Genomic DNA, 12,623 nt, shown 5'->3' with positions numbered 1-12,623 from the left:
TAGGAGAGAAGCAAATTAAATGGAAAAATTACATGTTTTACATCTAAGCAATTACATGTTTTGATATAATATACTGAGGCTACATGAAGTATCTGACATCAGCACTTCCTACATAGAATCACAGAATGGTTTGGGTCAGAAAGGACCTTAAGATCATCCAGTTCCAACCTCCTGCCATAGACAGGGATGCCTCATGATCATTTGCAACTTCAGAAGGTGAGAAGCCTAAATGAGGTGACTAAAAACCAGAAAAATAAAGAAAAACAAAACACATCAGGCTGCACTGCAAGTGCCAGAGCTTTTCCCTGGAATCAGTGGGACTCTGTGCTGCCTATGGTTCAAATGCTTAATTCTTGAGTCTCATTGAAACTTGGGCAAATAAGAGAAAAACCTCATACACTGGTAGATGATTTCAGGTTATGAGTGTCACTGCTGTTACTGTGCCCTTTGCTTCACCAGACATACTGATAAAGCACAAAAGGAAAAGCAGTGGCCAGACACAGGTGACCAATCAGAATACTATCCAAGCACAGAATCCTAACTTTAGATGTCAAAGAAAGACTTGTTTAGATGTATTTTAAAAGGAGAATTAAATACAGCGGAGAAACTGCATTGCTTTCTAGGTTGTGAGGAGAAGAAACCCCACTGTTAAATACACAAAGGTTTAGAGAAATTATTAAAAAATACAAAAATCAGTGCTTTGGAAAGAAAGGAATTCACACTCAGTGCTGTGAAACAGTTCAGGAAAGAAGAGAACATTTTCAACATGTCAAATAGTTCTAGTACCTAAAAACTGAATAAAACTAATAGCTCAAATTTTGTTATGCAAGATATTTTATACACCTTTCCAAAGAAAAGAGGGGGCTAGGAAATCAGTGAAGTAATTGCCACAGTTCATCAGTTCTGCTACTTAAACATAGCACAAGCCATTTCAGTCAGTAAATTAATATAGCTTTGGGAATTACTTGCATGCATTCTTGGCACCAAAAAATATACAAGAAACTAACCATATCATCTTCACCTTCAGTGCCCGGTAACACCCAATGACATCGGAAGATCTCACCCAAAATGGGATTGTAAGGCTTTTTAGCAACTGACCCTTTTCTTCCTGCATGAAAAGCTGAGAGGTACCATTTAACCACTTGAACCATCCGTTCCTTTGGATCCTTCTGGTCACTAATGCTACATGAGCAAGAAAGAGAGAATAGAAGGACAGGCAAAAATGAAATACAAACAGGTACCTTGAATACAGGAAAGCTTTTGGGATGTTTGGTTGTTTTTTGACTACTTTGACTATTTTTTAAGTTTAGATCAAACCCCAAGCAATATTCTTCAAAACCACCAGCTTGTTTATGGCCCTTGTGGGCTGCTGAAAGTAGTATCAGAACCAGTTAATGCTGTACTTGAAAAATGAAATACCTGACAAATAAGTCTGGATGTGCAAAAAAGTCAGCATACATTTCCAACAGTGATCTTCTTTCCAGGATAAAAGTTGGAAGAACCACCTAGGTGAAGAGAAACCCTCTTACAGATCAAGACACTTCAACAGCCTGCACAAAAGCATTCTACATACTAACTCTAAATAACATACAAAGCTGAGGCTTAATGTGCCTGTAAACTGATTGTGTTCTCAAACTTAGCAGTGAGTCTGGACACATGCAGCTCAGTTGGCACCTTCTATAAACCAAAGATTTAAGAGAAACTGTCTCGACTTATGTATTACTTGATCCCAGTTAGAGCACACCCAAGTGCATGGCTGAGCTTATCAAAAGCAGTTCTTAGTAACACTGATTCTTTAATTTAGTCTGTATGTACACTGTCAATTTTCAGTTATAGCCATGACACGTAGGCACAGCCTCTTACGTGCCTCTTTTAACAGGATGAGGGTTACTCTCTTGCCCACTACTTTTCCTCCCAAACAGCATTTTTAGCTTCCATTCTTGTGGATCTGCTGACTAATCAGTGTGGTCCAGACCACTCCTGAAAGCACTGCTGATTGCTGTTGCTGACTTTAAAGTGATACAGACAAGACGCACACTCATGATGTTTCTTGGCAGCCTGAGATCGGTAACTTTCAACTATTCCAGGAATTCCCAAAACAGACACATAGTGGATCAATTCCTATTCAGAACTGCCAGAAACCTTCTGTAGTTTGCCTGTGAGCTGCTGGCTATTCTGAAACGTTTGAAGTTTATCTTCTTACTCTCTATTGTAAGTTCCAGACTGGACAGTTAAAGTCATCCACTTAAGGAAACTGATGACAGGATTGATCTCTCCTACTGTTTTTCAATCTGGAATTACTTGTCTAAACATAACCAAGCTGCCTAGAAAGATCAACACCTTAAGCATACTGTTCGTTCAGCCTTCAGACAGACATCAGCATGAATCACATTCATGAAAAATCCAACTCTTTACTTGCCAGACCTACATGGAGCATTTTAAAATACACAATAAAGCAAAGCATTTCACTTTGCGCTCGATTCCCCCTTTTGTTCTATTTATGTTTTATTGAATATCACCATATACTGGGATCTTGTAGATCTCTGTTATCCTAAAGACATGAGAAACATTACCACTGCATATAGCATTCCTCTTATCCCAGCTTTACACTCCAAGGATCAGGTCCCAATAGAACAACCAACTACTTTCCATAGCAAACTATTTTCCCAATCAGATTTTAGCAGTTGGATACATTTATTCTGCATTATTTTTTCCCTCCCATTAACATCTCCAATTAAAAACTACAACCATGCTAAAGAGCTTTTAGCCTAACTAGCTCACAGAATAAATACACAGTTAAATTATTACTTTGACACTGAACTGATTTAGACAGAATTCAGGGTTTATTCCCCCTTTCTTCCCCATGAACAGTCAGCATGTTTACCTTTGTTAGATCCATTCCTAATCTAACTTGTGATAATAGATGCATAATAACACTCTTATGTTCTTCCACTGATTCTCCTTCCCCATCATCATCTCGATCATCAGGAGGATCAAAGAGATCTAGAAAGACCAAATTGCTTTTTATTTTTCTCTAAACTATCAAAGACAGACTGTATTTAATTAGCATATATATTAACTGTCAAAAAGGTCTTATTTATAAAACTCAGATTTCTTTAAATCCTATGATTCAGTCCTCCATTAATAAAGAATAGAGAAACCATTTTCCATAAGTACCTTGTCATATATATATGTGTGTGTATATATATACACATATATAAGTATATATATGTGTGTGTGTGTGTGTGATCATATACAGCTTACATACAGATCTTCTTACTGGAAGTTCACACAGTTCGCTTACCGGTATCATTTGTTCCATTAGAAATGGAAGAATTGAGGGATTCTGTGGTATCTGGACGTTTCAAACTGCTTCCTGTGCTGCTCCGAGTCAGGACAGCAGCAGACCCTGAAGAACTAAAGTTTTCACAATTCACAATCAACTAATTCAGACCAAATTATTACAATTTGCTAGACAGAGACAAGGAGTTTACTGGTAGAATTAATTTATGTGCTGCATGGTAATACACAGGGATCTTCTAATCAGCTCTAGCTGAACAAATGGGAAAGCCTGAAGTCTAAGATAACACCGCCTGAAAGTATAAACCAGCTGATTAATTCCTCTTTGAAATGCATAGCATCTCTTAACAGCAATTCTCCAGTTCAGAAAAAAAAAAAGTAAATAGAGATTTTTGGGGAAAACGCAACTCAAAAAAGTTTGTTTTAGTAAAGGTGAGAAGGAATTAGCTATTTACCAAAGACTGCAACAAATGCAAGTGAAATACAACAGGGTCTCAAGACTGTATCTCTGAGCTGGTGGCTTCCCAGGTTTGGTTTATGTTAGAGTTTTGCCAACATATATACCTGATGGAATAGGAAGGAGCAGAGGAAGAAACTGCATCCCTCACAGATGACTGTGCTGGGGCTAGCTAGGGTAATCTTAATTCTGTTACACTAAGTGGATTTTTGCCTCCTCTAGTTTGTTGTTGTTTAAAAAGCCAATGTGGCTAATTTGCTTCTTTAGCTTAACTTCTACAAGTACACAAGCCATGCACTCATAGATAACTGCATTCAGCACACACTGCATACTTTCAGTTACTTACTCCATACATCGCTTTGGGGAAGAACTGCTCTGATAGAATTCATCAGCATCATAGAACTCATCCTCACTGCTTGAATAAGAAAAATCTGGGACTGTATTTGGAGACAAGTTGACATGGCTTGGAGAGGTGAGACTGCTGCTCGGTGCTGACTGCCCACTTCCTGTGGAGTATTAAACATTACAGACTTAGAATTAAACTCTTTCAAAATCCACCAGTTCTCCACTTATAAGTAGATTGTTTAAATCAATAAAGACTAATGCAAACTCAGAGGGTATGATATCTTACAAAATAAGAAGCAATAATTAGTCAACTTTATATCAAGTTTCATTTAAGAGTCAACAAAAGAAAGGTCACAAGGAAAAATCAAGAACACAAAACAGTAAAGTATAAGGACATGTTTTCCCAAAGTTGTCAACTACAGGCAAAGCAACAATACTGAAAACTTGTATAAATTTATAGCACAAAGTATATTGGAAGGGATCTCTAGAAGTCTGGTTTATTCCCCGCTCAAGGCGCAGACTTGATCAGTTTGTTTAAGATCATGTCTAGTCAGGTTTTAAACCTCTTTCAAGAAGAAGATTCCATAATCTTTCTAGGGAGCCTATTCCGAAGTTTGAACCATCTCATTATAAACCTAAAGCATTTTCTAATACCTACTTGGAATTTTCTTTCTTACAACTTGTGTTAACCGCCTCATCCTTTTGCTGTGCATCTCCAAGAGAAGCCCAGTTCTATCTTCTTTATATCCTCTCAGTAACTGGGAGAAAGTCTTGGCAGAAGACAGCAGTAACATCCCGCTTTAGCTTAATCTTCTAAGGCTGAACAAACCCAGTTCTGTCAGCCTCAAAGTACATCATGGGGCTCAGCTTCCCAAACATGATGATCCATGTCTTCACACTATGGAACCCAAAACTATACATAGTACTCAAGATAAGGTCTCTCAAGATCCCAAGTAGAGAGGAACAATCACTTCTCTATTTCTGCTCTTTATACACTCACTAATCCAACCTGTACGCAGCAACACCTTCATCACCACAAGGGCACGCTGCTGACTCGTGTTCCACTTGTTGCTGGTCCTGACCCCTGGCTCCTCCCCTGCGGAGCTGCAGTTAACCCCATGCAAGAAAGAGGGCAGGCTGAGGCCTGTGCCCACTGTAGGCGGGTGAAGGACTTTACGTTTGCCTTCATCTAACTTCATGAGGTTTCTGTCCACTTCCGCAGCTAGTCACAGTCCCTCTGAAGGGCAGCCATGTCCTATCCATTGTTCTCCCCAGTTTGGCAAGGTTCATGTCTAGGTTATCTGAGATACTAAGCAGTCCTGGACCCAGTGTCAGCCCCTGAGAAACTGCATTAGTCACCTGGTTGCCATTTGGACCTCACACATCTGATCAGACGCCTCTGGCCTAGCAGTTTTCACTCAACTTTATGCTACTGACATAAAACATCTTTTTCCAGTTTAGCTATGACTGTATTTGTGACAAAAGCTAATGAATACTAAATGTATTTAGTTTCTAAATTAGATTACATGAATCCTGTCTCAACACTAACTCAGCACTTTTCAACACAGGCATAGCAATAAAGACAAACGAGACTAACACAGGCCTTTTGTGGAAGACCAAATCACAACAGAGGTTATTAAGCAAGCTAAGATATTTACACCAAAAAAAACCCCAACAATCAGATGCTAACTAAAAGATGAGATGCAGAGCATAAACACTGAAAAAAGGAACTGTCTAGCAGGAGAAAAAGCCAGCAGTGGTATACTTCTTCTTTCAGATTGAGATGAATACCGTTTTATACATGTGTTTGTTAGCGTTCTGGGAAGGAAGGGTAGTAATAAAGTAACAACAAATCGTTTACACACAAGGTTAGAGAAAAACTTGGGAGGGAAATGCAAGAGTTTTAGCATGACTGGACAACAGAATCAATACACTGATCAGGAAGTAACAGTCAAGGTAGACAGATAATAAAAAAAATAACTATGCAGCTATGGTTAAAAAAAACCTCTTTAAAATATTACAGAAAACAGATATTTATAGCAACTTCATATATATATATTATAGCAACTTTTGCTTCAGAGTGTCTCATGTAGCTTTAAAAAGCCCTATGAATGCTATTAAGGGGGAGAGGAGGAAATCAAGGAATTAAAAGAACCCCAAGGCCACATACGATGTATTAACTGCAAAGTTCTTGTGCTGATTACTGCAAGATTGCAACAATGGAGACAAGAAAGCTCCTATGTGTTATGAATACATGGCAGGAAGAAAGAGCAGAATAACTGATTTTAACACAACACGGAATGTGTGTGGATTAAAAGCAAGATGTAGGCCAACACAACGTTGTCTTAACAGGTAATTACACGAGATTAGGTAACAAACAGTACATATTCAGGTTTTGTTTCTTGTGCTTCAATAGGACAGTTACACAGTACCTGTACTATTTGGTGTTGGAGTCTGATTTCCAAGTGATGCGACTACAGGTCCCACTGGCAAAGATGAGGGTCGCTGCTCTGACTTGCACAACTGAGCAGGTTCTAGGGGATATTTTGATATGTTAAACCCAAAATTCACATTTAAATATGAGAATTACATTTTTGTTGGGAAGGAGATAACACATTACTTCACCTTCAAAAATGTAATCCTTTTCTGTAAAAGCCATTCAGACTGAAAAACATGTTTCCATCACTACTATCTAGCTCTTGTTTATTATTCAGCAGAGATAGCTTTAAAAAAAATTGCAGATATTGAGTTAAAAAGCATTTATTTTTTCTGAAAATTACAGAAGCGATTCAAGATTATGCAGCCCCTCCATCACTGCAGCTGCTCTGCTCATGAACATTTCCACTGAGGTTCTTCCTGTACACCATACCTGGAGGTATAACTGCTTGGGAAGGCATTGTGCTGATCACTGACTGTTCCAGAGGACTGGGCTGATATACTGCGTCAACTGGGTTTATAGTGCTCTGAGACAAAAGAAAAGCACAGTTTTTCTCAGTTAAAAAAAAACCCAAACAAACCCTAAATGCTAAAGCATAGATAGCAATAACACTGTGAACACAAGAAATGCCCAAATGCAAGATAGTGAGTTCCTGAGAAAGTAAAACACAAATTGACAGTTGAGGACATAAGAAATACTTTCAATGTGGTAACACCTTAATTCTTTACACAGATTTGACACTAAACTGAATTTGCTACAGATCTGAATTGTGTTATAAAGAGCTCTTATTTCAGGTTTTAGCTTCTGCTATTCTTTCCAATGTGCATTAATTAATGTGCATGCAAAGAGTGGAAAGTTAGATGCAAATTATCTGCAAGAATTAAGATGGGTAGTCTGTATTTTTAGACTTTTTTTATTATTTCCAAAAAAAGGCGATTTGACCAGACCATAGTAAAACAACCCATAATTACAACATGAATCATCAGCATGCTGACAGCCATGAAGTGGCTTAGTTGCCAAAACTCTTTCCAATGAGAAGTGACAGTTTTCAGCGCATCTCCAGTAGAGGACATTTCAGTCTGCTTATGAATGTGGGCACTTTGAAAATGAAGCACCAATTCAACTTGACACTCACAAAAATCACTGACTTCAGTATGTGTTCATGGCTTTCACACAGCAAGCCTCTTGAAAATCAAAACTGCAATGTTGTTTAATCCAAATCAGCATGATTTTTCCTTGCTTCACTGGCCTGCTTGTTATCACCTAAGCATTGCTTGTTATGTATGTTCACATACAACAACCAGAACTTTTACATTGTTCTGGGTTGTTGACTAGATAAAAGGCATATAAAACCCTTTTCTAAACATCCTGCAATTTAAAACCCCTGATCCATGTCAGAACTGTGAAAATCTTTGCCTCAGTTTGCTAGGAAATCTTGCTGCTGTGCTTAAGCTGAAGAGTATCAAGCACAGGGAAGGTCACAGAATACCAAGTTCTACCTTTTTTAAAAGCAAAACTGCTTTTAAAGTAGATGAAGTTTGCCTTTAAGTTCACTCAGTATGCTCATTCCTATCCTCTTTTTAGATCAATATTTAAAACAGAAGAGAGTCTTCACCTGTTCTTCCTTTCTTTTAGTCTATTAACTTCTATTTGCACACAGACTGAGAGAAATGGTCATTTTAACCTTCCTCCTTCCATTTGCCTACAAAAAAAAGACTTATTTCTTGCCTCTTTTCCTGGTTAATTGTAATTCTGAACTTTATCCTACATTAAAAATCATTGAAGCAGTGAAGATTATTATTTTTATAGCACAGGACTAATTTAACTGAAAACAAAACTATCATTCCCTGTTAATCTTTTGAAGATCTCCAGTTTAAGCTAAAAGGCATAAAAATTGTTTTCTCCATTTTCAATGGCGTTACTAGCCAGTATACAAGTAAATGCTCCACTATATATACACTGTTATTCCACTGTATTCCAGCAAAAAAAAAAAATAAAAAAAATAAAATCAATGTCCCTTACACATTACTTCAAGTGCTTGTGCAATTACAATGCAACACAGGTAGGTCCCTGTCTCACATATTTCAGAGTTTAAAATCATGACCCTATTTCCAGGGTTAAGAAACTTAAGAATCAAGATGGCCCTACGATACACAGGATGCTCTTGCTGTCTCTGTCTCCCCTAGTTTTTAGGGAAACTACTAACGTATATGATACAGAACACTGCTGTGTTAAAGTGAAAAACAAACAACAAAGTAACTTTGACTTTGTATGCAGGATTGTAACCTTATCCTTAAACAATTCTCCAAACTGCAAGGTGAACTGGAGTTTCTTGTTAGATATTTTGGGGTATGCCTCTATGGTTTAGAAACAGATGAAGGCAGACCTGAAAGTTTCCTACTCTGAGTTTAAGAACAACTTAAAAACAACCAGGAAGAAACAAAAAGACCATCATCCCACCATGGTATCAAACATTAATCATATTCCTGCCTAAATTTAAAATAAAATCCTGACCTTTAGGTCAAGATAACAGTGACCTCAATAGCATGAAAAATTCAGTCTTCACAATCACTAATGCATCAGTTAATATATTCTTACAGAAACACTTTTTTTTCTCTTCCCATTATAAGCCAACCCACAGATAATTAGAGTAGTGGCTAATCAAATTCACACTACAGTAAGTTGTAATATCTATGTGGAATTTCCAAGGTGCAGCTCTAATGTGCATACCACCTCTGTCTGTGGTAGTGTCTAGCTGCATAACTTCTCCTTTCCAGGGCAAAGGACAGAACTTCTCATTGTACTAAGACCTGAATTATGTGGTTATCCACAGAGTAATTGTTCATCTTATTTACAATAGGCACGAAACCAGAATATGTATGTACATTTTTACTCCAAAGTTCACACCAGAGAAACATGCTGCTAAAGCTGTATATAATGGAAAGGCAAATAAATCTTGGGAATTATTGTCAGCTGTAATGGAAAGACGCTATGATTTTTAGAGTTGTGTTTTATTGAAACTAATCTCCTATTAAAAGTATCTGAAATGTACTCAAGTGACAAAAAGAGAACGAAGAAAGAGAAGTCACATATAACTGAAACCAAAGAGGACAGAAGTGACATTAAAAACACAGAAGTTATATTAAAGAAGAAAAATTGCTTAAACAGACACAATACAACTTTGCTTAATTGAGCAGCACTGTAGAAAAGACAAACTACTTGAAGCACAAAGATAGCTGGGTATTTCATACATAAAGATACTTCAGATGGAACATAAAACCATTTCTATCCCCATCATTTCCCTTTCATCTGTTCACATAGCAGGTTTCTATCTCAGTGTTCAGTCATAACACTGCCATTTAGGACAGTCAGTATAAAACTGATTACTATGTTTTCTAAAGGCAAAGGTGTTAGCCAACCTCAGAAGCTAATGAATCAACAGTAATTTTAACAAGACACTGGAAGCAGTAAATCAGAGAAAGGAAGAAGTATGTTGCAAAATGAGTGGAAATTCAGGCCTCTGTTCACATGTTCTGCAGAATTAAAGGGAGATAAAGATTAGATTTAAACTTACTATAAGTCCATCTGCGTGCTGCTCCTCATTATTTTGGTCCTTAAGGAAAGAATGTTCAAAATATCAACATAACAATCTTGTATGACTTATCAGTTGTGTTAAGTGAGAACAGCAAGTTTCTCTCAGGAACGTTTACAGTTTCAGCCATAAAATGGTCCTCATCATGCGACACAGTAACTAAACTTAGAAGAAACAATTCTATACATAGTCACTGCACCCCTGAAGATCAGTGCTTGCTGAGGATCTGTCCACACAAGTTTGACCAATTTTAAAAATACCCTTTCTGCACTGCAGAATACAGTTATGCTTTACAACATAGGCTCTTTCCAAGCACCTAAGAGCCCCCCGCAAACGTGGTCTGGAGCATCAGTGAGTCCCTGAAAACCAAAAGGCACAAAGCTCTCAGTTTCTGAAGTGCTGTGATTAGCATACAGGTCAAGTTTCCAAAGGCCCTTTTTGCTTCTGAAAGACAAAAGAGCCTGTATATGTTAAACGCTTTTAACTTCTGCTTTCTGGTACCCCCTAAATTTATAAATGGTTTTATTTACAATATAGGATTTTGAGGGTTTTGCCTAGAAGCATACGTTAAAAAGCGGGCAACGTACACAATAAAGCCGTCATCAGTGGAAATTACACTAGCAACAGACAAGTTACAGCAATCTACACTTAGCATAGTTTTAACACTGTACCAGCAACAGTTTAAGTTTCACTGAACACTAAGCCAAATCACTTCTGTTGCAAAGTTCACATTAGCCAGCGTTATCTACGTTCAGTGTAAACCTTAGGACTTGTCTACAGCGTTATTTCCCCAGATTCCCAGCTGTTAAGAGGAACAAAAGGAAAAAAAAGAAGCTGTAGATAGTATTAAGAAAGTTGGCACATACTTATGCTTTGATACCTTATACAGTCTTTCTTAGGTTATATAGCTGGCAATAGCCTGCTCAAATTTCATGTCTGCTGGTTGACATTTCTTAAGCAAGACTTTCTAGGACACAAATGATACTAAGGGCTGCAAACTGGGTTGCAAACCATTGAGTCCAAATACGTAATGTTTTACATATAAAATCCCCACATGATGCTATCATCTGTAAGACTTAAGAAATACAACACTAAGATGCTGCACTTGTACTGAAGCTTGCTATTCTTCTTCAGTAACGCACAACCAACAATGCCATGTTGGTGAGGTAAGGAAGGCAGAAATGCCACAAAAGTAGGCAAGCAAGACTGACCAGAAACAGTGAAGTGAAAATGGGAAAGCAAAGATAGAAAACTAAATATCTAAATTGAAAACTAAATATCTAAATTAAAAACTAAATATCTAAATTATAGAAGCTACCTCTTAAAACATGTATTTCTAAGACTGTAGTCTACCAAACCAACGACAGATCATTACATATCTTTTACAACACACATATCAGCAAAGCTGGATATCTTCAATTGCCATACATGCAAAGGGGATAACATGAGTCTAATGCTCCACCTATCCATCCCACTTCATTTATTTTGATTACTTTTTGATAAGTGATGTATGTATTACAACATATTCTTACATAGCTGGCATTTAGTTCATTATTCTGAAAACACCTCGGGTCACCTCAATTACAAGTGCCATGATTACACGCTTGATTTATGAGTAACTAAGGAAAATTTAACTGTCCGAGTCCTAAAGCAGGTTGTTTTAAGAGTCCATGAAACAGCTCAACTTAACACACATTTAAAATAAAACAGAACCAAACCCCCAAAACAAAGCAAAACACCCAGGGTTGCATGGCTGTGTGTCTGAAACTGATTTTATGTTCTGAGAGAGGATAAGGGGGGGCTATAGGGACGCTGGGGATGGACTATTCATTAGGGACTGTAGTGATAGGACAAGGGGTAATGGGTTCAAACTTAACAGGGGAAGTTTAGATTGGATATAAGGAAGAAGGGTGGTGAGGCACTGGAATGGGTTGCCCAGGGAAGCTGCGAATGCTCCATCCCTGGCAGTGTCCAAGGCCAGGTCAGACAGAGCCTTGGGTGACATGGTTTAGTGTGAGGTGTCCCTGCCCATAGCAGGGGGGTTGGAACTGGATGATCTTAAGGTCCTTTCCAACCCTAACTATTCTATGATTCTATAACATTAACATACAGAAATAACCAGAGGGTAACTGTGAAGTCTGCTTCCTAATGAGCAAGGCACTGAAGAAGTAAAAACAGGGTGCAGGGGTGGTGTTACTATGATTTCTTGTCAGCAGGTGTACCTGCCCTACAGTTTGGGGCGGGGGGAATCTTGCAGAATCTTTCAAGGTTCTATACCAGAGAACAGAAAGCTTTCAGTCAGACAAAATACATGTTTACATATAATGCTTCATACACATGCAACATACAGAGCTGTAAATAAATCCTTAACCCCCCCCGTATTCTTAATTCCCTACAGCAGTAAGAAATCAAGATACCAACACAGTTTATAGAAAAGGCAAGGGGGAACAGAACTGCCATGTAGTCAACAAGTATAGCTGCTTGAGAGAGAA

The 12,623-nt window shown here is 37.9% G+C and overlaps 1 protein-coding gene across 3 annotated transcripts in view; it reads right to left on the bottom strand.

The window, feature by feature from the left end:
* Window positions 1–12,623, bottom strand: part of OSBPL9 (oxysterol binding protein like 9) — a 63,003-nt gene that overhangs the window by 5,616 nt on the left and 44,764 nt on the right. For 2 of the 3 annotated variants that reach the window (XM_057428901.1, XM_057428900.1), the window contains exons 9-16: window positions 10,114–10,152; window positions 6,972–7,065; window positions 6,535–6,636; window positions 4,104–4,263; window positions 3,305–3,417; window positions 2,885–3,003; window positions 1,420–1,505; window positions 1,008–1,182 (exon numbers count right to left, since the gene is read on the bottom strand). In XM_057428901.1, coding sequence (XP_057284884.1) covers window positions 1,008–1,182; window positions 1,420–1,505; window positions 2,885–3,003; window positions 3,305–3,417; window positions 4,104–4,263; window positions 6,535–6,636; window positions 6,972–7,065; window positions 10,114–10,152 — 888 coding nt within the window. The remainder of the gene's footprint in view (window positions 1–1,007; window positions 1,183–1,419; window positions 1,506–2,884; window positions 3,004–3,304; window positions 3,418–4,103; window positions 4,264–6,534; window positions 6,637–6,971; window positions 7,066–10,113; window positions 10,153–12,623) is intronic. The other variant, XM_057428902.1, reaches the window with a different exon arrangement.

This window comes from Pezoporus wallicus, unplaced genomic scaffold, assembly GCF_028554395.1.
Source record: "Pezoporus wallicus isolate ANWC-B61680 ecotype Strahan unplaced genomic scaffold, APGP_CSIRO_Pwel_v1 contig_13405, whole genome shotgun sequence".
Taxonomy (NCBI): domain Eukaryota; kingdom Metazoa; phylum Chordata; class Aves; order Psittaciformes; family Psittacidae; genus Pezoporus; species Pezoporus wallicus.
Note: the sequence above shows the minus strand (reverse complement) of the source record. Positions and strands in the feature narration are given on the sequence as shown.